Here is a 25,312-nt window from a genome sequence, read left to right on the forward strand (position 1 = left end):
AGAATAGGTGAGCGACGATGGAGCCAGCAAATAGGAAGACTTTGGTCCCACAAAGTATATACAACATGTCTCGAAGAGACAGCGCAAGCCCCATCTATCCATGGCCTAACAAGGGCAGTGCTTCAGGAAGTCCAATCAGCAGCCATTTGCTAACAAAAGTGTTAATTGAATATGTAAAGAGAGCCCTTTTACTAGCTCTTCACTCACACCAATGTTTGCATCCTGTGCCCTCAAGCCTCTAGAATGCAGGTTATACACTTCCACAGTTTGGGAAGCTGTCCTCACTTTCCCTTCTAGTGCCAGAGCAACCCAGAGGCATTTAAATGTATCCCACCCTGCTTCATAATTAATTCTTAGAGTTAAACCCGAGTATAAAGGCAGAATCTTTTTCAATGTGTCCTTTATTTCACATGTATTTACTTGACACATATGCGCCCAGCAATTATATTTTCACTCTCAACCCTTGAGCTGATCAACTGACCTGGCTGGATCCATGCTCTAGCCATAGTTGAGCAATTGAGAGATTGTTTACCTGATTCTAGTACCTATTACAGTTCCTCATATAGCATGGTCTTCAGGAGTAAATTATGTGGTTTGTTTCTACATTCTTGCAACCTCAACTGCATACTGTTTCCGAAATATTCACTACATTCCTTGAATCTGGCATTAAATAACTGTCCTTTAATTAAACCTTCCCCTCCCCCCTCTGCATGCCTCCTCTCTCTGAGCATAATCTACTGTGACACAACTCATTTAGAAGATGTCAATCAGTCCTCTTTCCCCTGAAAGTCGTTCCTTTGCAACCGAACGGTAGCTAGTTTCCCCAAACTCCTGTATTAATCCCACCAATCATGTCCTTGAGCTCACAGCCCCCAAATTATTACAACAAACGACTATTACTTTAGTCCACCATAGGAACTGAAATTACTGCATTAAATATTTTATTCAAGCACACAAGACTAATCCCAGTGACTAACAGTAACCAATCGCCAAATCAAAGGACAGAGTGAGGACTAGGTAAGCTAGTCCGAATCCCCAGGATTATATGTCAAAATCAATAAGACTGGCTATTTTTTTGGGGGGGGGGGCGGGAGAGGGGAGACTCAATGAAGTACGCGTGCTGGCAAACCCATTGGTTCACGAAGCCCTCACCCACCAACCTAGTTGGTGGCATGCTTCATCATCGGGCCCACCACAGTGACACTGAGTGTGTCCCGGGTGTGCTTCGACGCCAGTTTACTGCGGAGCTGGTATGTTCGCTGAGTGTGCAGTGTAGTGAGTGAGAAAGTGAAGGTTAAAAGGCTATACAGTGGGTCCCAGTACCCGAGGGTAAATGGATAAACTTTAATTACTGGGCCCCTGTTAGCTACTAAAAAGGCAAATGGATGTTTTGGAGTGCGAATTATGACCTCCTGCGTCCTGTGTGGTCTACATGTTTCAGCCAGGCCTTTTTTAATTTAAAACTGGCTTTCCTCAGGACCAAGTGAGTATGTGAAAAAGGTGCAGGTAAATAAATACAAATACTAAATTATAGTGATTGTGTTATTTTGCTGTGTGTCACACTCCCTAAGGTGTGTTATATGTTAGAGGGGGATTCCCTCTTGCTTTAACAGGCTGTTTGCTGTAAAAAGCTTCCTTGGGTCACCTGGCAGAGAAAGAGACCGGAATTGCCGGTCTAGATCCTCCTTGGACCTGTCGTCCTCTTCCAGGTGACCCAAGGAAGATTTTTACAGCAAATAGCCTGTTAAAGCAAGAGGGAATCCCCCTCTAACATATAACGCACCTTAGGGAGTGTGACACATAGCAAAAATACACAATCACTATAATTTAGTATTTGTATTTATTTACCTGCACCTTTTTCACATACTCACTTGGTCCTGAGGAAAGTCAGTTTTAAATTAAAAAAGGCCTGGCTGAAACATGTGGACCACACAGGACGCAGGAGGTCATAATTCGCACTCCCAACACGTCCATTTGCCTTTTTAGTAGCTAACAGGGGCCCAGTAATTAAAGTTAATCTATTTACCCTCCGGTACTGGGACCCACTGTATAGCTTTTTAACCTTCACTTTCTCACTCGCTACACTGCACACTCAGCGAACATACCAGCTCTGCAGTAAACTGGCGTCGAAGCATACCCGGGACACACTCGGTGTCACTGTGGTGGGCCCGATGATGAAGCATGCCACCAACTAGGTTGGTGGGTGAGGGCCTCATGAACAAACCAATGGGTTTGCCAGCACGCGTACTTCATTGAGTCTTCACCCCCCACAAAATAGCCAGTCCTTTTGATTTTGACATAACAGTAACCAATAACACTGAACTAACCATTAACCTTGGGTTCTGGAACAGCATGCTGCCCGCATTAAAGCGATTTGGCGCCTAGTCAGTGGTAGTGTGCGCTATATAAATTCAATTGAGAGGAACAGGAATGACAATTCGCCAGCCCCCATTTTCCAACAGTTGAGAATTTCGTGGGTTTCCTCTGTTTAAGATTTCATACTTCTGCCATCCCCCATCTCCACCACTTCCTAGATGTGTTCCAGAGAGCATTCAGTTATACTGTGGTAAACGAAGTCCCAAGAATTGATGGGATCTGGAGTTTACATTTTTTTAAATAAATTGCATAGGTTGCAGGAATTAAGAGTTGGACTTGGTGTTTATGGTCCTTTATTAGGCTTTCCAAAAAATACTTTCACTTTTTGCTCTGCTTTATATTTGCATCTCAAATGACAATGTCACTTTCTGATGTGTATGTGTTTATATTACAGACAACAAGAAGTCACAGGCATCAGTTGGTGGTAAGTGTTGGTGTTATAGTCAAATTTCCTATCATGAGTTTAGATGGCAGTGTTTGTGTTCATTGTCATCATTATGCTTTAAAAAAGCAATTTGATTTTTTATATATGTATTTGACATTTGTGTCCATACATAGTGCAGATGTGACTACTGCGACACCTTTCTCCTGTTACGAATATATTTTGTTCACTTTTTTATCATTCTGTTTTCCTCTGGTCTTGATGGTGATGTGTATTTAATGTTTGTAGTCTGTTTACTTAGAGACGTATGGGATACCCTTTATGTTCATTGTAATAATTCTCATAATTGCTGTAATTTTTACGCCTGAGGCAGCGTTATATGCCTGGTGTTTTTAAAAATGGACAGTTCTGTTAGTCGATTTTGCATCTCAGTTTCCCTATCTACTCTTGCCTTACCTTTGCTCTCCTAGATTGGTTGCTCCCATAAAACCCTTTCTTTTTTCTATAATTTTTCATTTGATCAGTGTTGAAGAATCAACTCTTTTGTGTCCACAAGGCATGCTCTGAACATTTACAATCAGGTATTGGTACGTGTTAGAAATCTTCCTGTTTGATAATCTGGTATATGGGTTTGACGACTGTCTCACAGGTTTTGCAAACACTTGTTAGTGTTAGAGCCCCAAAATCCGCTTATCCATATAAAATCCTTGATCGGAAGATATTTACTTGATGTGTGTACATGTGTATCCCTAGAGAACCTTGGTAACTCCCACTCTCCCACTGCTTTCAAATCGTGGAGGGAAAAGGACTATGTTCAAATATGTGGTCCTTGTTATGTCAGCGATAACCTGTATTCAGTTTTGAACCAGACCGCATTGCCATGCTAAATGCAGAAAGTCTGCCCCACTGGGGCTGTTACGAGGACAACTATCCGTGTGGGTCGGTGTAATGCTACACATGTCCTTAGGATTAAGGCAAGTCCTATGAAGGAAGTTGTAGTATATCCGCTTAAAGCAGGCGTTACACGAGACTGAATTGGTTAGTTCGCTAACTCACGTCCAGTTCCTTTAGTCCAATAGGGTGTCTAATGATGTGCAAGCCTGGGGCGGTTTCCCAGCTGCTTCAGCACAAATCTCCCTGTACAGCAGTGCTATTAGGTGGCAACCGAACTGCAGTGTTCGAGGCATGTGGGCTGCTGAATTCATATCTGTGCATAGATCGCCGCCTAGTGTTGGGTCCGGATGATTGCACATTGTTGTCCTGGAAGAGTCTTCGAAGTATCACGAGATAGGTGGCTCCTCCCCTGGACTACAGTGCGCATGGGCATCGCCTCCATCCCCAGATTGTTTTTTTCCGCCATTGGGTTCGGATGTGTTTCGGTTCCCTCTGTCGGAACCGATAGTAGTTTTACGTTTCTACTCGAGACCAAAAGGTCTTTAGGCTGGGCGTCGGTATTGTTTCGTTCGGGTTATCTTATTGTCAGCTCCGAACACTCCCTGCCCCTCCGCGTGCTCTTGGCGCGGACGGGCCTACTCGACGCTCGAAGTTCCTATCATGGAACGGACTCCGTTCAAGAAGTGCCCGGTGTGCAATTCCAAATATTCACACCTCGACGTGCACCCTGTGTGCAACAAGTGTTTATCACCGAAACATGACGAGGCCAGGTGTATGGCCTGTTCAAAGTTCCGGTGCAAGAAGACCCTAAAGCAGCGTCGCGCTGCTCGGCTCCAGGCCCAGTTGGCAGAACCCCCTGCGACCCTGCCGGACAACATCTTCGAAGGTTTGGAGGTTTCGGACTCTAACCCTGCGTCGGAGGGGGAGGAACCCGGCGACGCTGAAGATGAAGACTTTTATGAAGCCGGCGACGAGGTAGGGGACGACGATGAGGCCATTGCCACCGTGGGGGATAGCTCGGAGGAAGAGCATCCCCAAACTGACTCAGGGGTCAATCCCCAACACACGGCCCAGGTCGAGGGATCGCCTTCGGGCCTTACCCAAGACCTCGTTACTAGTCCAGCAGCCCCGCCTCTCGGCCCGGCCACGGACATTTCGGAGGGGCCACTCCCGTTGAAGGAAACGAAAGCGAAGCCATCGGGATCCACGCAGTCGGTTTCGAAACCGAAAGTGAAAGCTCCATTGATGGTGCAGAAGGCTCTGGAGGTGTCAACACCTAAGAAGATCAAGATGGCCGACTTGAAGAGCCACGCCAAGATGGCCGACCCCAGGGCCTCGGGGTCGATGCCGAAGGCAAAGGTGTCCGACGCGGCTGCGTCGGCGCCGAAGACGGTGGGGGTCGACGACCCGAAAAAGACTCAGAAGAAGCGCCACAGCGATTCCTCGGCTCCGGCCGTGCCGGCTCCGAACGTGAGAACCAAGGATGGCATGGTGTCGACTTCGAAGACGCTGCCTCCGGCAGGCTCGACTTCAGACTCGGGGGGAGCGCACAAGCCGGTCAAGCCCTCTCCGACGCTAGCGAGGAAGGTAGTAGAATCCCTCCAACGGATTCGAAGTACTGAGGTTCTCGAGCAGGAGGGAGTTAAGCCAAAGCCCGCATCGAAGCCGGTGAAGGCACAGACGCCTATTCGCTACACCCTGCCGCCGAAGTCGGCGCCGAAGGCATTCGCTCCGAAGCAGGGGGCGGATGTGCCCTCAAAAGACTCATCAACGTCCAAGGCGGCGTCAGGGGTGTCGAAGCCTCGGCTCCAGACACTCGGAGAGGAAGAGCGCCGAGAGGTCATCATCGACGCCAATACTGGGAAATTGTCCCTCCTCAAGAGGAAAATCACCGCGGAACCGGTGCTAGAGCATTTTCGGATTCCTCTTAAGAACAAAAAGGACTCGGCGGGTGCTTCGGACCCTATGGAGCCTTCGTCTCCCGCGCATGGGGAACGGTCTCCTACTGGTTATAATGCAGGTGAAGGTGACGGTGAAGAGTACGACGAGTACAACTATCCGGCGTACTCGGATCCGGAGGAGGAACATGCTCCTTGGTCTGCCGGAGCCGACCCAGACGACCCGCAATCGGGTCAGGACCCGCAGCTATTTGCGGCAAAGACATCACCGACAGAGGACTCAGCGGCTTTCAACGCTCTCCTTGAGAGAGCTGCGGCTAACCACGACGTCGAGCTCCACTCAGACCCGGTGGATGTGGACTTTTTATTTGACACCTTTTCAGTAGCCGAAAAGTCAGTCAAGACTCTGCCGATGCTTAAGGGGGTGCTGAAGCACGCAACGGAGGTCTTCAGGGAGCCCACCCGGGCGCGGGTCATCAACCCTCGCATTGACAGAAAATATAAGGCAGCGCCCTCGGATCCTACATACATCAAGGGACACTTGCCGCTGGACTCGTTGGTTGTATCCAACGCTCGGAAGAGGGCGAACTCGCAGACCACTGGTGACGCTCCTCCCCCAGACAAAGAGTCCAAAATCTTTGAAGCCTCAGGGAAACTTATTGCTGCACAGGCAGCAAACATTTGGAGAATCTCAAACACACAGGCCCTACTTGCACGCTATGATAGGGCTCATTATGACACCTTAGAAACACTACTGCAACACCTGCCTGACCAATACAAGGAGGCAGGAGAAATGCTGATTCAGGAAGGAAAGCTCATCACAAACGCATCCATAAAATGTGCGCTGGATGTGGCCGATACAGCCTCCAGGGCAATCAACACCAGTGTGTTGCTTAGACGGCATGCTTGGCTGAGAATTTCTGGGTTCAAGCCCGATATTCAGACAACAATACTGAACCAAACTGTTAATCCTGACCACCTATTTGGCCCTGAAGTGGATGCCACGCTGGAAAAGATGAAAAAAGATACGGACACTGCCAAGTCGATGGGGGCCCTCCAGTCCCAGCAGTTTCGGAGCGGTTCCTTTCGTCGCTCCAACTCCAGAGGCACCTCGAGGGGTCAGGCATCGCAGTCCAATCAGTATTACAAAAGTAACACCCAACCCTCATACAACAACAAGGGTAGAGGTGGCTACAGAGGCAATAACATCAAGGGCAGGGGACGTGGAAACAACAGCTCCAGGTCCACCACCACCAACAAACAGTGACGTCTTGTCACTGCCCCCGACCATACAACACCGGTCGGGGGGAGACTCCAGCAGTTCCTGCCCGCGTGGAAATCCATCACCACGGACAGGTGGGTCAAGTCTCTTATCCAGTACGGTTACTGTCTGGAACTTACTTCCATTCCACCAAACATACCCCCAAGAAGCCGTCCTATGTCCGGCGAGCACTTGACCTTGTTGCAGCAGGAAGTCCTTGTCATGCTGCAAAAAGGGGCAATAGAGCCCGTCCCATTACAGGAAAGGGGAACAGGGGTTTACTCCCTGTATTTTCTAATCCCCAAAAAGGACGGATCCCTCAGGCCCATCCTGGACCTAAGGCCCCTCAACTGGTACATTCTCTCGGAGCACTTCCATATGCTCACGTTACAGCAAGTACTGCCTCTGCTTCAGCAGGGGGACTTCCTGGCTACGCTGGATCTGAAAGATGCATATTTTCATATCCCACTGCATCCTTCCCACAGGAAGTATCTCAGGTTCACGATTCAGGACCAGCATTACCAGTTCAGGGTTCTGCCGTTCGGGGTCACCACGGCGCCGAGGGTATTTACAAAATGCTTGGCGACCGTGGCGGCGCATCTCCGGCGCCAGAACGTCCATGTCTACCCCTACCTGGACGACTGGCTCATTCAAGCAAAGACAGAACAACAGTGCGTCGACCATGTGTCACGCACCATTCATCTCCTGCATGATCTGGGATTCTCTATTAACTACCCCAAGTCCCATCTCCAGCCCGCCCACGTGCGGCAGTATCTGGGCGCGACTATCGACACTCTAGCAGCCACTGCGCAGCCGAATTCAGTGAGAATCGCCAGTATCCAGGCGCTGATCCAACGATTCAGACCCCAACACTCTCTTCCGGCGAAGGTGTTCATGCAGTTGATAGGCATGATGGCCTCCTGCATCTCCATCGTCCCGCACGCGAGACTACATATGCGTCCGCTTCAGGAGTGCTTGGCACGTCAGTGGACTCAGGCTCATGGGCAACTGACAGACCTAGTGTTGGTGAGCGGTCGGGCATACAACTCTCTGCATTGGTGGAATCCACAAAACCTTTGCAAGGGCCGACCATTCCAGGAGCCTGTGCCACAGACTATCCTGACAACGGACGCTTCTCTCCAGGGATGGGGAGCGCATGTACTCCACTACACGGTGCAGGGACTATGGACACTACAGCAAAAGAAGATGCACATCAATGTGTTGGAACTGATGGCAATCTTCATGGCCTTGAAGGCGTTCAAAGTACATCTGTGCAACAAGGTCGTGTTGATCCGGACGGACAACATGACGGCCATGTACTACATCCAGAAGCAGGGAGGCACACACTCTCCACAGCTGTCTCATCTGGCTCAGAGCATGTGGAAGTGGGCCATTCAGAGGAACATCTTCCTCATGGCAGAGCATCTCCCGGGCAAGGACAATCAGTTGGCGGATCTGCTCAGCAGACACAGCCATCAAATGCACAAGTGGGAGATACATCCATCGGTACTCCTACCGTACTTCCAAAAGTGGGGTCATCCAGAGATAGACCTGTTCGCCACGAAAGAGAACGCAAAATGCCAAAGCTTCGCCGCCAGGTTCCCACACCCGCAATCACAGGGCAATGCGATGTGGATGAACTGGTCAGGCAGATTTGCGTACGCTTTTCCCCCAGCACCTCTGATACCGCTGGTGGCACGCAAACTAAGGCAGCACTCGATGACTCTCATCCTGGTTGCTCCAACATGGGCTCGCCAACCATGGTACACCACGTTTCTGGAACTCTCCGTGGTACCGCATCAAAGGCTTCATCTCACCCCCAGTCTTCTGACGCAGAGCCATGGTGACATTCAGCACCCAGATCCGCAACAGCTCAACCTGGCGATCTGGCTCCTGAAGTCCTAGAGTTTGGCTACCTCAGTCTTCCTCCCGATTGCATGGACATCATTCGAGAGGCAAGGAAGCCCACTACTAGAGCTTGTTATGCGGCTAAATGGAAGAGGTTTGTCATCTACTGTGTTAACCACAATATTGACCCGCTAGATGCTTCCATTCAGAACATCATTTGTTACCTGTTCCACCTTTATCAATGCAATTTGGCGTACTCTTCCATCCGCATTCACCTGTCTGCTATGGCAGCATACCTACAGAATAGGCAACATCTGTCGCTCTTTAAGGTCCCTGCGATCAAGGCTTTTTTGGAAGGACTCAAAAGAGTCATTCCACCAAGGACACCACCAGCTCCGGAATGGAACCTCAATGTGGTTCTTACAAGGCTGATGGGTCCTCCCTTCGAGCCACTGCACTCTTGTGAGCTTCAGTTCCTAACTTGGAAGGTTGCGTTCTTAGTAGCAATCACATCGCTACGGAGGGTTAGCGAGCTGCAGGCGCTCACCATCCAAGAACCTTTCTTCCAGGTACACGCTAACAGGGTTGTGCTCCGCACTGACCCTAAATTCTTACCCAAGGTTCTGTCTCAATTCCATATAAACCAGACAATTGAGTTGCCTGTGTTTTTCCAGAACCCAGAGACGCTGGCGGAGCGCATGCTCCACACCCTTGACGTTAAGAGAGCCTTGATGTACTATGTAGACAGGACAAAGGATTTTTGCAAAACCAAGCAGCTTTTCGTTGCTTTTGCCACACATCACAAGGGAAACGCTATCTCCAAAGCTGGGATCGCTAGGTGGATAGTGAAATGCATTCAGATCTGTTACGCTAAAGCTAAACGCACTCTCACAATTCCACCAAGAGCCCACTCCACTAGAAAGTTGGGGGCCTCTATGGCTTTCCTAGGTAACATTCCCTTGGAAGATATTTGTAGAGCGGCTACATGGTCAACCACACATACTTTCACAAAGCATTATTGTGTAGATGTGCACTCTAAACAACAGGCAGCTGTTGGCCAGGCTGTTCTCAAAACGCTTTTTCAGACGGCTGCAGCTGGCACGGGCGGCCGCCGCTAAGGGAGGGATTGCTATGTATTCTATGCACAGATATGAATTCAGCAGCCCACATGCCTCGAACTGCAAATGCTACTTACCAGTATGCATCTGTTCTTGGCATGTAGGGCTGCTGACATTCATATTGCCCGCCCTCCTCCCCGGCGCCTGTAGCAGCTGCAGCATTCATTTACATATATTTATATGCTCTTAGCATGGGCATCATTCACATACTTCACTCCATCTCTGCCAATGGCTAAAAACAATCTGGGGATGGAGGCGATGCCCATGCGCACTGTAGTTCAGGGGAGGAGCCACCTATCTCGTGATACTTCGAAGACTCTTCCAGGACAACAATGTGCAATCATCCGGACCCAACACTAGGCGGCGATCTATGCACAGATATGAATGTCAGCAGCCCTACATGCCAAGAACAGATGCATACTGGTAAGTAGCATTTGCATTAATAAGAACCCAATCGTTTGAGTGGGGATGGACACTACAGGGTAAGTTGGCCAGATAACCTTGGTTATTTCTGCCAGGCGAGTATGGTGCAAGAGGGCAGAGTGTGACTGGCGGGCCTCCTCGAAGGAGATGAAAGTCTCTCCAGGGTATAAATCCCCAAGGTAAGTGCACCCTTCCTCCTGCCATGCCTGAAAGTACATATTGTGCATTATCTGCCTGATCAGTTTTAATGTCTATACTACAAGTTCCCTGTGGAAAAAAAATGGGCCCGGTTTCAAAACAGCTTGAACAAATCGATGCCCGATTAAGGCGATATGTCTGACTGTATACAGAAGTTTTTTCGAAATCCCTGCTTCCTCCATCAATAGCTCCATTAAACATTCTGCTGTCTCTACCACTTTTTTCCAGTTCTTACCCAGTCTAGTCATTGGGCCGCATGTTCAAGGTGACACTCTTAGTCAGCGTCATAGAGTCTAACTGCTTAAAGTTCTTGGTTGGAACCGTCAGAATGGCAAAGCGAGTTCTGTCGCACATACAGGCATCGTGGGAGGAGTACCATTTTGGCTATTGCCATTCTGACCATTAAGAAGAGCGGTAATGTGTTACAGAAGGCCACGGATTCCCAAGAACCTGTGCACATTTAGGCATAGCTGTAGTGATCTGGTGTGGGCTACTTCAAAGCCTAGATACTTAAATTGTGTCAATTTCTAGTACAGGCACAGAACCTGCAACTGATCCACCAGTGTGGCGACTAGTGAGGCGAGAGGCAATAGCAAGGACTTATTGCAATTCAGGCGGAGGCCCGAAAGATTACCAAATTCATCAAGCAACTGCAACAGCCGTGGCAAAGCAACCCTGGGTGAGGACAGATAAAACATGTCATCTGCATATAGCGAAATGACATGTTGAACCTCTCAAAGTTGTGCCCCTTTCCCTCATTTCTTTGGGTGCCCATATGGCCACCAGCTCTTTTGCAAGCACAAACCAGAGTGGAGATAATATGGAACCTTGCCGTTTTCCCAGCCCACCGTCCACTCCTTGAGTGGCATTGCCCCACCCGCACTTATGCTCTCTGCTCTGCATAGAGGAGCCAGACCCATCCACAGAACCAAGGGCTGAAACCCATGACATGCAATACCTGGATCAAGTAAACCCACTCCACTGTGTCAAACCCTTGCTTCAGATTGACTGCAGTGTGCACCAGCTCCTCATCTCTTCATCTCTGTATTAGGCCTCGTGTAGGACATATGCCAGGCACCTGATGTTCATGTCGGAACTTCTCACCCGAGCAACCATATGACTATTGATGTCCACCCATTGCATGTTCCAGGACTCGCACAGCATCCCCGCCTGCCCAAATGGACTGGCTAGTACTCCATTTCTGATCAGCATCCCAGCCAATCCTGCTAACCTCGAATATAACGTGACACGCTTGCCCACACCGTCAACCAATAAGACTGAGCACACAGTCCAGCATCCTTAGGGTTAGACAATCTATTTTCCCTCTGTCCTGGGAACTCTACTCGCCCCACACATCCCCAGCATAGTGGCATGCATACAACAAACATCCTGCTGGCTACCACTGCAATCGCACACTCTCCCGACAATTGTTCAGGCAACCTTCAAACCGCACTCACTCAGTTATTAACCCTGTTCACACTGCTCAGTCGCCCCCCCCCCCCTTCCTCCCCCCCCCCCAATCCTCCGTGGCAACCATGGTATCGGGCACAAAGTCCTGCACCAGGCTAGTGATGCCTATATCAGTTCCTTCTCATTGGGCTGTAGATCTGCCCTCTGTTCAGTGGCAGGCAAGTATATGGTGCTTAGCTGCATGATGCCATCCTCGCTGATCGTAACCTTCCACGGCCCAGGCTATGAGAATTAGGGCTGGTTGCCCGTGCTTGGCTGTAACCTTAAGATCTACGAGAGTGTGTTTCCTCCCCCACATGTCCGAGAGTGGCTGACTACCGATAGAGAGCCTACGGGCTCGTCCCTGATTTCTAGCCATTCTCAAACAGTTTTCTCATGTTGTAATACTGAGTTTAGCTGGGTACCATAGCATGTACCGAAGATTTAAAGCCCTTAACTTCTGCTTGACACTTAAGGAAAGATTTACGCCGACGTACATAAAGACCGCCTCGATTTTATTTAAAAAAATATATATATTTATTATTATTATTCAATCTTTATTTCGGCCAATTTGACCATCAAAGATATGCAAAAAACACATGTAAAACAATATAAAACCATCAGAAAAAGCAGCAGCACATATTATACAGTATAAAATCATTCTACCCTACAAAATAAATACTACTAGGGTGAAAACAGATAAAAGACCATGCGTTTAAAATTCTTAGTGTTAAAATTAGGTGGGGTACTGCGACTTAAGAATACGGGTGCGAGTATGCCAGACATTTGTAAGAAATTTAGCTAGAACGAACACCGTTGGTCCCGAGACATCAGATTTTAAAATTCTGTACATCGGGAGGTACTCCCTACAACCAAAGTTTCTGGTGAGTGGTAGGAGCCAATATTTCTTGGCGGCCTTGTAGGTTGGACAGAACAAGACCACTTGTAGGTCGGTTTCCTCAGCACAATTGCATGCCGGGCATTGCTTGGTAGAGGGCGGCGTTGAACAGGAGCTGGTGTACGACCGCAGTGGCAGTTTGCCATATCTCCATTGGAGAAATAGCTTCCTGGCCAGCACGGGAGTCATACCATCCAGAACCCTCTCCAGCCTGTATGAATCCTTGCTTTGCGTGAATACAGATGTTAAAGACCCCTCACCCTGGGAATCTAAGACCATAGCTAATTTCTGCTCATGATAAAGCATTGGCCAAGACTCTTCGTGGGATCCTTAATGAGGCATTAGCTGGATCAAACCATAGGTCGGGGAGCCCCAGTCTCACACAGGACTTTTTTATATATTTTATCCAGGGGATCTGTAAAGCTTTGGGGTGGGTTATAAACTCCCTCAGCTCCGCCCTGTAGGTAAAAAGTTCTTCACTACTCCATAGCCTTCGCCAGAAGGCTATGGGTCGAAGACCCAGTTCATCTGCTATTGGTCTCAGTCCCAGGTCCATCCTCAAGGGCAGGAGTGGTGCACTAGACGGGAGTGCAACTAACTGTCTAATAAAATTATTCTCCGTTATAGACAGACTGTGGGAAGATGTGTGGCCCCACAATTCCGCCCCGTACATAACGGCACCCCTGGCCTGTGCCTTGTAAATCTGGAGGACCGGCCCCAGTGGTCGATATGTGGAACTTTTCATCAACCGGACTATGCCGCCAGTGGTCTGCACTAGTTTAAGGTTAGCCCTAGTCTGGTTTGTTCCCCAAGACATGGTTTCATTCCACGTTACACCTAAGTATTCAAAGGTGGAGACTCTCTCTAGACGTGACGATCCCAGTAAGGGGTTCGGTGTGATCTTTGGGTTGGGTTCAAGACCATAAACTTAGTTTTTGTGGCATTGATCTCCAACCCCCTTTCTGTGCAGAAAGTCACAAAAGAATCAAGGATCCTCTGTATCCCCATGGGGGTTTTGGACAGCAGCAGGGTATCATCTGCAAACATGATTGCAGGCACCCTGCTGCCGTTCAACTTTGGAGCATCAGTGTGTTCAGTGCCGTTGAGATGGGCAATTACCCCGTTGACAAAGAGGCAGAACAGGGTCGGTGCCAAAACACAACCCTGCCTAACCCCCCCTGTCAACGGGGAATCTGTCCGTCAATTCCCCAAGCTTCCCGCACCTGACCCGGGCATAGTTGTTAAGATGCAGTCTCTGTAAAATTATCAGAATGTCCGGAGGGACCCCCATCTCGCCCAGGACACTCCAAAGTTTCCCTCTGGGCACCAGGTCGAAGGCGGCCCTCAAGTCCACAAAAATAGTGTATAGGCTGCCACCTTCAAATACCGCTGTCCTCCAATAGATAATATTCAAACGGAAGACCTGGTCCACTGTAGAGACTCCCTTCCTAAAGCCTGCCTGATATGGGCTGAGGGCACCCGTCTCCTCAGCCCAGTCCTGGAGGCGATTCAACAGTATCCTACCAAACAGCTTCTGGGGCACGTCAATTAAGCTGATTGGTCTGTAATTGGCTGGGAGCAGAGGTGAGCCCTTCTTAAATATAGGAACCACCTCTGCCCCCAGCCAAGTACTCGGGATTTCCATACCGTGCAGGACTGCATTGTACACAGTGGCAAGGTAGGGGGCCCACACATCGGGCTCCTGCTTGAACAGGTCCCCGGGGAGACCGTCCAATCCTGGGGCCTTTCCAGATGTCAGTCCTGCAATTGCTGCCTTGACCTCCCCCACTGTTATCAGGTGCCCGTCATACTCTGCCAATCTATTACCGATGTCAATCGTAGTTTCTCCCAGCTCAGAACTATAAAGAGACTGGAAGTGTGCCTGCCACACCCCGGCTGCAATATTTGGCTCTATTGCCGAGTGGAGGCTCCCTGACCCCCATTTACCACTCGCCAAAACATTCGGTGGTCTCTTGTTGCGAGGGAACTAGTGAGCTCCTCCCATTGGTTCTCCTCCGATTCAATTTTAGCGTGGGTGACTAGTTTTTTGTATGCCCGTCTACTTTCTCGTAGCTTCTCTCCGCCTATTCCCTCCTTGATGCTTCTAAGAAGTTCTCCCTTTGCCTTCCTGCAGGCTGCATTGTACCATGGGGATTTATGTTGCTGCCCCCTCCTCAGATTCTTTACCTTGCTAAAGAGCTCTGATGCCGCTCCCTTTATAAGGTCCTCATGTGCCTGATATAATTTGTTATGGGAATATTTATTGCCCACATCATCAGCGAGCTCTCCCACTTTTTCCAAAGTTGGAATTACTCCAGCGTAGAGCCTCAGGAGTTTCACTTGGCTCATAGCTAATTTTTCCCACCTGATTCTTCCCCTGTTACCCAATAGAAGGTTGGGCTTGTTCTCCTCCTTAGTTAAAATAGAAGGTTCTCTACCCGGGTGGATGAGATCTAATTCTAGAGCATTGTGGTCGCTATCTAGTCTTTCGGTGACCCTAAAGTCCAAGATAGATGACCAATTCACTATCTGTACAAGGGCGTAGTCCAAGCGGGACTCTCTTCCTACTCTATTGTACGTGGGTCTGCTTGGCATATCAGACTTGGTACGCCCATTGCAAGCTCTGATTCCATGCTTTAGGTTTAGGGCAGTAAGCTGCAGTGCTACAGGTGTCCATGCCTTCGGGGGGGTGCTACTACAGAGGGTACTGCCCACCTGGACTCTTCTTCCATGGGAAAACCCTCTAGAAGGCCGGCCAGCGGTTCAAAATGAGAATTTAAATCACCTCCCACTAAATAGGGTGTGTCCCTTGGAATTTCAGATAGATAAGCTGAAAGCTCATCGATGGTGGGAGATTCTCGCGAGACTCCCACTGGCCTAGAGTAGCTGTTAATCAAGACAAGTTTCGCTAGGTTCGGCCAGGCCAATAGAACCGCTAGAATATCGTCCGATGGCACCGGTAACCGTGAAGCCTGACACCCTAGGTGGGATGCCACCCAGGTTGTGAGTCCACCCGAGGGGCGGCCCTATTTAGAGTTTTATAGAGTGCGAAAGTGACCTGTTAGGGTATCAGAGCGCTTTTCAGGGATAACACATTATATACAAGTTTGAAATAGGTGATAAACATGGATAGGGATAGAAGGAAGCAACTACATCTGGGCATCACAGGGTATATACAGTATTCAGAGCAGTGACGTGTGCGCAATATGCAGAGATGTCCAGTATTTAGATTTGAGGACGTAATAAGTTAGTACAAAGGCAAGAGCAACAAAGCAGACAAGAACCTTGCAGAAAACAAAAAGCAATGCCGCAGAGCGGTGTGCACAATTAATGAGATTTATGGGAGGAACTTGCCCATTAGGTAAGGTTTTAGCTTCCTTTTAAAAGATTGTCGGGAGAATTCTTGTAGGATAAGAGGAGGGCTAGAGTTGCACCCCCACAGGTAGGTAGGATGCTTGCGAGGATGAAAGTGTCTATTGGCTAGCGGCATGGGTTGGGGGAAGGGCTTGGTGAGGGGTAGAAGAGCTGAGTTATGGGAGAGCTTGATATTCATGATAGCGTATTCAGTGAGGTGAAGTTTGCTCTTCAAATCGAATTAATTTATGGATGCTCTGAGCTATGTTGGATGCTCTGATGTTCAAAGTTTCAAGGTCCATCAGAGAGGGCTGTACTTGCGCAAAGGGAACCAGGGGGGTGGCGGCTTTGCCTTATTGTAAGATGCTGGAGGTTGGGAGGGTGAGGGGGGAGTGGAGGAAAGTTCTCTAACAGATCTAGGGGAGATGCAGCCTAGAGATTCATTTTGAGTGGGGAACACAATGGGGAGAGTCGAACCACCCGACCTTATGGTCAAGGGCAGTGCACCTGCAAAAACAGTTGATGGACAGAATGCAGAACAATGTCATACATTCACCCCAGTACAGAGATCTGGGCCTAAATCCATCGTTTTTTTGCACTCCACACCCCCCCAGTTCAGACATGGCCATATGTAAATCAGCCTTGACCCTGTGACTCATGGGAACAGTCCAGCCCGAACTGCCAAGCCATGTCTTTCCTGGACCGGAATCAAGCATCCTAGGACCTGATCTGGGAGGGAATGGACATGCCCAGCTGCAGTGCCACACCTAGGGACCAGTGACTTCAGAATCTTGCTATGCAACCCACTCTTAGCAGGAGCTGGGGTGCATTTCCACCCCTCAGCTTCAAGCCTCAGTCGCAGGAGTATACAAGGCATCTGCAGGGACTCCCTGGCGGTATCCACTCAGGTCAGGGGATAGCCAAGTGCCCCCCAGTTCTCTACATCAGCAGATGTAAATCAGTACCGGGCTGGACCAAAACCTGCCCCCGGTGTAGGACACGGCATTCCGCAGTTGCGGCCAGCAAGTCCCTCTCGGGTGATTACGTTTGAGGTGTGCCGAAGTCCTGGGCAGCCAGAGCCCCTTCAGGCGGCTCCACCTTCCCCACCACAGGGCCAAGTCTGCATTAATTAGAGATTGCGCTGCTGAAACGCCCCAAAGCTGCAGTGCTTCTCTTACCCTCTCGTGCGTTGAGCCCCCTCTGGCCGAATCGATCCATTGCTCACAAGTCCTCCCATGTGTCCTTGTCCGAGTCGAAGGTCTGCCACGGGCAGACAGACCGCGTCGCCAGCACCAGTCATCAGGGAATCAGAGTCACGGAGGTGGCGCCTCGACTTCTTCGGGCTGCCAGGAATCACTCGCCCCCTCGTCTCTGGGAGCATCGCTCAGTCAGACGATGTCTGAGGAATCTACCCCTCTCAGCAAGATCAGTGGCAGCCCCACCGATTTGCGAAGGGCCGATGCATGCCACAGGCCCAAATCCGGCAGGCCACTGGTCACAACTCCAGTACCTGTTCACGGCCTGTTTAGATGGCGCCTCTGGCTTTTTTCAGTCACCGGAGGGTGACAGGAGGTGGATGCATCATTCTTGTCTTGGAGAGGCAGCAAGTTACGGTGGTGCAACAGGATTGAGCAGGATTATATTTTATGGCTGGCCGAGAGTTCACATCCTGGCGGCCATGTTTCCATGCCATGCCCCCCTTTTCAGATTGTTTTTAGGTCTCGTGCCTGCGTTGTGGTTTTGCTTTCCTCGTCTGCCATTGGCTTTCGCGTGCTTTAAAAAAAAAAAAAAGCGCAAGATTGGGCAAAGGCAAGCGCATGTCCAGCCTTTGCGCCGCCCATTCCCCTCTGTGTCTAGGACGCTCATCAGATCAGCGCGCGGCACAGACTACAGGCTTCCTCGTCCCCCCCCCCGCTCCTCTGTGGAGCGCTCGCACCACTAGTTTCGATATTCGCCCTCAGTTTTTCTTTACTTTTGGTATAATCACGGCACCCGCGCTTTACTTTTGATGTTTTACGTAAAGCGTGGGTGCCGCGATTCTACCAAAAGTAAAGAAATAGGAAAAAAAATCTATTTCTTTACTTTTGCTATAATCTCGGCACCCGCGCTTTACTTTTAACATTCAAAATAAAGCACGGGTGCCACAATTATACCAAAAGTAAAGAAATAGATGTTTTTGCAACATTTCAACTGCGTTAATAAAGCAATATTTCCGGCCTAGTGGATCATCTGCTCACTTTGTCATCAGATGTGCTCTGTCCTCAACCGTCGAGGTATATAATTGTGCCCAACAAGAGGCTTGCACAAAAATTACACTGCAATAAAATAAACAACAAGTGGGATTTGGGGGTTAATTTATGCAAGGTTTCTGCAGCGGCGGGATTCCAGGCGCTTTGAGCGAATTTGCAAAGTTAGTTCCTACTAGTGTGGTTTACAGAGTCCTCAAACTGGTGAGGCGTCATAAGCACCTCTGGGTGGCCCCTGGGCTATAGGTCACTCCCTCGGCGGAAGTAGCTCGGTGAGGGCAAGTGCTCTGGAGAGCTGTGCGCCAACGACAGACCACAGACTCGAACACCCAGTAAAATGTCCTCCTTTTAGTGCGGCGCTGTGCCAGTAGGCGCTATATCCGGTGCAGTGCTTGGTTTTGTTATTGTGGTGATTCAGAAAAGGGGGTGGTGATGAACAGAGTGTCTGAATTAAGTTATTGTGGTAACAGCACCTCTATGCGCGAACAGACCTGCCGTGGAGGTCTGTGCGATCTTCAGGTCTTGGTCTTCCACCCACCGGATTCGACCTAACCTTGCTTCATTTTAGCGCAGCTGCAGCACCTTTGTGAACCCGACGCTCTAGTGCACTAATATAAGATTCCTCGTGTGGTCCTGGTGTCTATGCTCCTTTGAGAAGAATCGGCGACAATTTGCTTAATGGGTTGAGGCGCCTTCTACAGCGCGAAGCCTCTGCTGGTTCAGTGAAGTGATGAATGCGTCGCCTGCAGGAGGGTCAACTTAGCCTTTCATCCTCCGAACCTTGATAAACTGGGGACTGCTTTAGGTGGATAACAATGATCATTTATTAACATAGGGTGAACATGCATTTACACATGCACGTTATGTTACCTTCATGGGATAAATTTAGTTCACCTCACATGTTCAATGTCATTAAAGAAGCTGTAATGATGTGAAACAAGTGCTGGCCACAAATACTTTAGTATTATTGGGTGTGTGTGTTCTAGGTGTAAGGACAGCACCTGCATCCAAAGGTGGAATAGATGAATGCAGACAGTAGGGCTGAGGATATTCCGCCAGTCCCTCGGGCTGCACGGGTGGAAGTTCCATTTGGCTGTGTGCATGATTCTGGTTTTTGGTACTGTTTAGAACAAAATAATAACAAGCATTTGCAATGCAATAAATTGCGCAAGTTTAAACTATTGGCATTGTAAATGACAATGCCTTTTATTTATCTTAAAAAAAAGCCATTGCCATTTGCAATGTTAGTAGCTCAAACTCTTGTAAATGCGCGATCTATTGTATCAACAGTGTTAAACCAGATTCAGTTCTTTTTATCTTGTTGTTCTGCAGCCAACATGTGTTTTGCCCCATATTCATCACACGCGCTTGGGGCTTTTTCAAAATTTGACTTATAGGTATGTTGCACAGTTTACATGTTTAGTTTTCAAGCGATTCTGGATCTTGTAGGAGCAGAGACACTTGTTTCTGTGCTGGGTTCCTTGAGGTGGATCTGGAGAAGCTAGTTATGCTTGATTGTTGTATTAGTCGCTTGGATGTACATCTGGAAAAGCTAATTATATCCAGTGATGACACAAGTAGTGTGGTGATCTTTTGCTCAGAAGTAGAGCTGAGCACCGTATTGAGCACAGCCGAGTGCTGTCCAGCTGAGCAAGGGAGTCTGCACCAAACCGTTCCTTAAATTACACATGTTGGTGCCTAACTGAGTGGTCTAGTCACCACACTAAGTGCATCGATGAAGTGGAAGAGTGTTCAGTTCAGCTGTCCTAAGTTTGCATGGCTGCAGGTCCTAGTGCGGTCTGGTTGTACATATAGAACACTCTCTTCTTCAGGGCACAAAGGTGATGAAAGTACAATGCTGCAATCTGAGTTGCCTCCGGTGCAAGCTAAACCACAGCTTTTACTGTCCTTCTATTAAAGACCTGTGCAGTGCTGGCATGCTTTCTTAATTTTTTTTTTTTTTTTAGAAGTATGTCAAATATTTGCATAGCAAGTGCCCATTACCCATTTGTATTTACAAGGTTGTGGAGGCTGTGACCACCGTGCACTATGTGCTCATGTTCCAAAAATAGATGGGCATTGGCAAAAGCGTTCCTGCTTTTTGAACCCATTGACTTTGCTAATGCTGTTTGCAGATGTGTATAGTATCTGTAAAAAGCAAAATATATTTTGACAAGTCTGTGCAGCATTTGCAATAAAGTCATAATGACGCTGTTGCTGGTCGTGTCATTCTGTAGATGCGCCCATGAGTCACCATGCATGTAGTGCTAAGAGAATGACAGGCGGGCCCCAATTACTTTTTCCTTGTTTACACTGAAGATGGTAGATGCCACTTAGATGTGTAAATATATAAATAAATGTATGAAAGCACAAATCGAGGCGAGTCAGGAACTATGTGATGATATCGCTAGGTTCTTTTTGAACAAGGTAGAGGTTATCTTCTCAGGATTTTAGTCACCCAAGCCCAGGAGGAGTTTTAGCGTTGATGGAGGGAAAGAGGCCAGTTGCTGACCCCCTCCTTGACAAATTTGCACCACTGTCCACAACGGACATTGAGAAGCTTCTCCTGTCTGCAAGATCAGATTCCCCTATGAGCCTTGTCCAGTCTCGGTGATCAAATGGGCCCCGGTTCCAGTGGCCCTTTTACTTACCCCTCTGTTCAATGCAATGTTTGAAGCAGGGCACTTCCCTAGACCTTGGAAGCTTGCTTCTATATTGTCTGTTAAAAAACCCAGCTTGGGCCCAAAGGAGCCCAGTAATTTTCAACCTATCTCACGCATCCCTTTACCTGCAAAATTGGTGGAGAAAAACCATGAACCTGCAGCTTAGCGCCTTTCTACTCGAAACCCAAGTTTTAGATCCCACTCAATATGGTTTTAGAGAATGGCACAGTACAGAACCAGCCCTTACAAAATGGACGGAAGAGATGAGGGAGGCATTGGATAGGGGAGGTAAGGCTGCCCTAATTATGTTGGACTTATCTGCGGCCTTTGATACGGTCCATCATGATGTATTGATGGACCGTTTGTTGCCATGTGGGGTCCAAGGCAAAGCATGGGAGCTCCTGAAATCCTTTCTGATGGACAGATCACTAACTGTGGCACTGGGTGAATTCCATTCTAGACCTTTCTCTTTGTCTTGCGGAGTGCCACAGGGGTCTTCGCTTAGCCACACTTTCTTTAATGTATATGTATCTTCCCTAGCTTTTTTTATTGGTTCCTTAGACTTCAGCCTGACATCGCAGGGGGGGGGGGGCGGGGGGGGCAAGTCCTGGAATGATCTTCCCCTATATTTGAGAAAGGCCACCGACCTCCATACTTTTAGGAGGGGATTGAAAACCTGGCTTTTTAACCTTCAACGTTGCCGCCTACCTAATTTCTCAGAGAATAGTGGTTAGTGCTAGGACAACCTTGGGTAATCGCAGCGCTTTAGAAGTATCTATAAAACAACATAGTAGCAAATGTTAGTGTGGGGCCCTCAACAAAAAAAAGAAATGGAAATGCCAAGAGGTGTGAAGAAGCAATGAAGCAGAAGATGGGGGAGGAGGTGAAAAGCAGCACACGAAGGAGAGAGCATCATGCGGGAGGAGGAGAAACCTTCAAAACTAGAGCAGCAAATGAGGGAGTATCAAGAATCAGGGGTTAGGGAGAGGGAAACAGGACATAAGCAATAGAGCTTGACAACACATGCACTCTCATAGAGTGCTGAAAGATGAAGAAAAATGTAGTCCCATAAATATGAACACTAGAAGGATTCAAGTCATCCTATCAATAGGATAGTAAGGAGATTATGCTCCAGGGAACAGGCAAATAGAAGTGGAGGGACAAACTGAAGATAGACAAAAAAAAGCCATTGAATAAAAAGAGAGCAAATAAACCAAACAAATAGGTGACAACAAAGGCAAGCAGTGTTAATCAATAGGTTGAGCCTAAGCCCTCTAAGTTTTTGATGTAGCCCCAGGGCCCAATTGGAGCCAGTGGTTGCAAGTAGGGCCCACAAGTACGTTTTTTTTGTAACATAATTTTATTCCCAGCAAGAGAAACAAACACAGAAAAAGCAATGAAAAAGGGAGAAGGTAGCGATGATCAAAAGCTAGCAATAATAAGGAAGGGAATGACTGGTCGTGGATTGAAGAGGCATGAAGTAGGATCAAGACTACGCAGCTTTGATTTTCAGCACTTAGTCCTTTGATTGTGCCTTCAGTGAGCTTTGGATCATCGCATGTAGTCACGGTTTAGGAAGTGATAATCTATGAATCTGTGACAAGGATGTGACAGAATATGCCAGTTAGTAGAAGGTATGACAGTCAAAATAAGTGGTTTTATGGTATTAATCAATGCAAACAGGTTGTGACAGCTTATCATTTGATTTTGGATCCGATTTCATTAGTAGGTCCCAATCTGATGCCTGAATGTATCTTCTAGATCAATATCTTAATAGTCTCAGCTTTAGCCTACTTATGGAGCTCTACGTTTCGCAGTGCTAGGCCATAGGGAGATTTCCAGAACATTTCAACAGCTCTTAGCTATAATCATATGTAGGTCAAAGAAACAATTAGTCCTTGACATTAACACCAGTAAACAGTTTTTTTCATTGGATAGGTTTTGTTTGCAAGTTAATTCAGTTAACTGCCTCATCACCTAAACCCAAAAGGTTGGCTTTTACCGATGTTAAGTGATATCGTCAAACATGGTTTCAGACCTTTCACATCAAGGACAATGTTATATAATTTGTAGAGCACATGGCTGCCCCAGCCAAGGGTCGTCCCAGTGCTAAGCACAGACAGCAAGAGGAAGACATGGCCGAGGAAACGGCACAACCGATTAATTAGAGAACAGATACGTTTTTATAGCCTTACGGAAAGCTGCATGATCGTGAATGCTTCTGATGTTAACTGGAAGGGAGTTCCAAAGTTTAGGAGCTAAAGCTCGAAACGAGCGTCCTCCGGCTCTGGCTCTCTTAACCCGCGGAATGACTGCCAGGTGCTGATTAATGGAACGCAGGAGGTGAGTGGGCGTGTACGGTATGAGGAGGTCTGCAAGGATGTCCGGGTTTTGGGCATTGAGGATCCGGTGAGTAATGCACAACGTTTAAAAACACTCTTTTCCACAGGGAGCCAGTGGAGTCTATTGATGAACTCTGAGGTATGTCAAGTCCTGGATAGCCCAAATAACAGTCGGGCTGCAGCATTCTGTATCCTCCGGTGGCACTGTATCTGCTCTATTAACACCCAAATTTTGAGCACTGGCATAATCCAGCCTCAACAGTATATTGGTCTGGATGTTGACCTGCCGGATATTAGCCACAAAGAAGCCCAGCAGAGGTTTGAGACCTTGAAGGAGTCCGAAGCAGACTCCGGCCACAGCTTTGGTTTGAGGCTGGAAGGAGAGAGCCAAATCAAACCAAACACCCACATTTTTGACTGTTTGCTTAGGTGAGGGTGAAGAACCAAGGACAGAAGACCCCCATTGCTCACTCCACAAATGAGTGTTTTTCCCCACCAGCAAGATTTCTGATTTGGTGGCGTTAAGTTTGAGGTAGTTTGTCATCCAGTTTGCGACCTCTGTTAAATCCTCTCAGAACTTAGCATCATCCCGAGCCGGGTTGTTGGATAGAGCGATCAATAACTGTGCATCATCTGCATAGGGGACCATAGTCAAGCTCCTAGCCCCAGACCCCTATTACAATATACTGACACACTTGATAGATGTATTTCGCGCAGAACAGATTAGCTATTGAGACTTTCTCCTACTAAGTCGACCCTCTCCCACTCCTTTCCTATTAAACCGTCTGTATCAGTTTTCAAGCTCCATCCAGCTGCAGATGGACTTTCTTATCCTTTACTCCATGCTGCACTAAACATTAGTTGACATGCATCACTGTGGTTGTTCTTTTCCTGACAGTTTCTTATATGCCTTTTTATGTTCCAGAGAATGGGTAAATACAACTGGGCCGAACACTCAGTGAGCCATCTCAAAATAGGGCACTATTCCATGCGATCCCACTCGATCTGAACATACTACCCAAAATGAAGTCTACATAATTTAGCACATTATTCCAGAAGAGACCTTCGTGTATTGGACACAGTACATTTGGTGAAGAATCTTTATGCTACACACTGTATTCCTGAGGAGGCCTTCAGAACTAGACACAATACTCCTCCAGGTGGGACCACCCCATTGATGTACATAGTGGTAGAACAAATTCCCTTTTCTGCTGCTGATGACCTCTGGCATGCTCTTCAAAGATAATCTTTCTCTCCCTATTTTTATGACCTGAAGGTCTGGGAGAATATAAATGGTTTCTGCTTTTGAAACGAGCAACCTTTTTGTGAAGTGTCCGATTTCCAAACTTGTTGATAGGGGCAGACATTTTGCAAATTCAGTTATTTCTTCAGACGAAGCCATGTTCTCAGCTTTTTTGGCTGCCCTTCTTTTTTAGATTTTTTTTTAGTCTTACAAACTGTCAAATGTACTTGCAAAAGATAATGCTGTACAGTTTACACTTGTATTTTCAGAAGATGGGTAGTAACCAATTTTCACCCCCAATATATTTGATAGTACGATAACATCAAACAACCCTCCTATCTTTTTCCTGTTTTCAGTTACATTTTGCTACCATCTATGTATGACTTCCCGGATAACTGAAACATTTACATTTGACTATATTGGACCTTAATTGCCACACAGCTATACTAGCTATACTCCACCTTATATGGCATGTTGCAAACCCCTATTTTAATGTATACGCTCTACCTCCTGTTTGCCACTCCTTTTGGAGTATCGGCCTACTGTAGATTTCATGAGATCCGCATGTAGGCATAGCTTATCTTGTACATTCACTGAGCAGTTACATCAGACTGGACTGTTAAGATACTCCATTAGTTGTCTCTTTCTCCCAATAGTCTTCTGATTGGTCTATCATTGAGAATGTTCTTGACCACGAGTATTGCTTCTTCAGTTGTCTG

The 25,312-nt window shown here is 47.8% G+C and overlaps 1 protein-coding gene across 2 annotated transcripts in view; it reads left to right on the top strand.

Moving 5' to 3' along the window:
- The window catches only part of MED15 (mediator complex subunit 15), a 782,088-nt gene that overhangs the window by 171,391 nt on the left and 585,385 nt on the right, over positions 1 to 25,312 (top strand). For both annotated transcript variants that reach the window (XM_086942779.1, XM_086942780.1), the window contains exon 4: positions 2,771 to 2,800. In XM_086942779.1, the coding sequence (XP_086798905.1) occupies positions 2,771 to 2,800 (30 nt within the window). The remainder of the gene's footprint in view (positions 1 to 2,770; positions 2,801 to 25,312) is intronic.

Source organism: Lissotriton vulgaris, chromosome 11, assembly GCF_964263255.1.
Source record: "Lissotriton vulgaris chromosome 11, aLisVul1.2, whole genome shotgun sequence".
Classification (NCBI taxonomy): Eukaryota; Metazoa; Chordata; class Amphibia; order Caudata; family Salamandridae; genus Lissotriton; species Lissotriton vulgaris.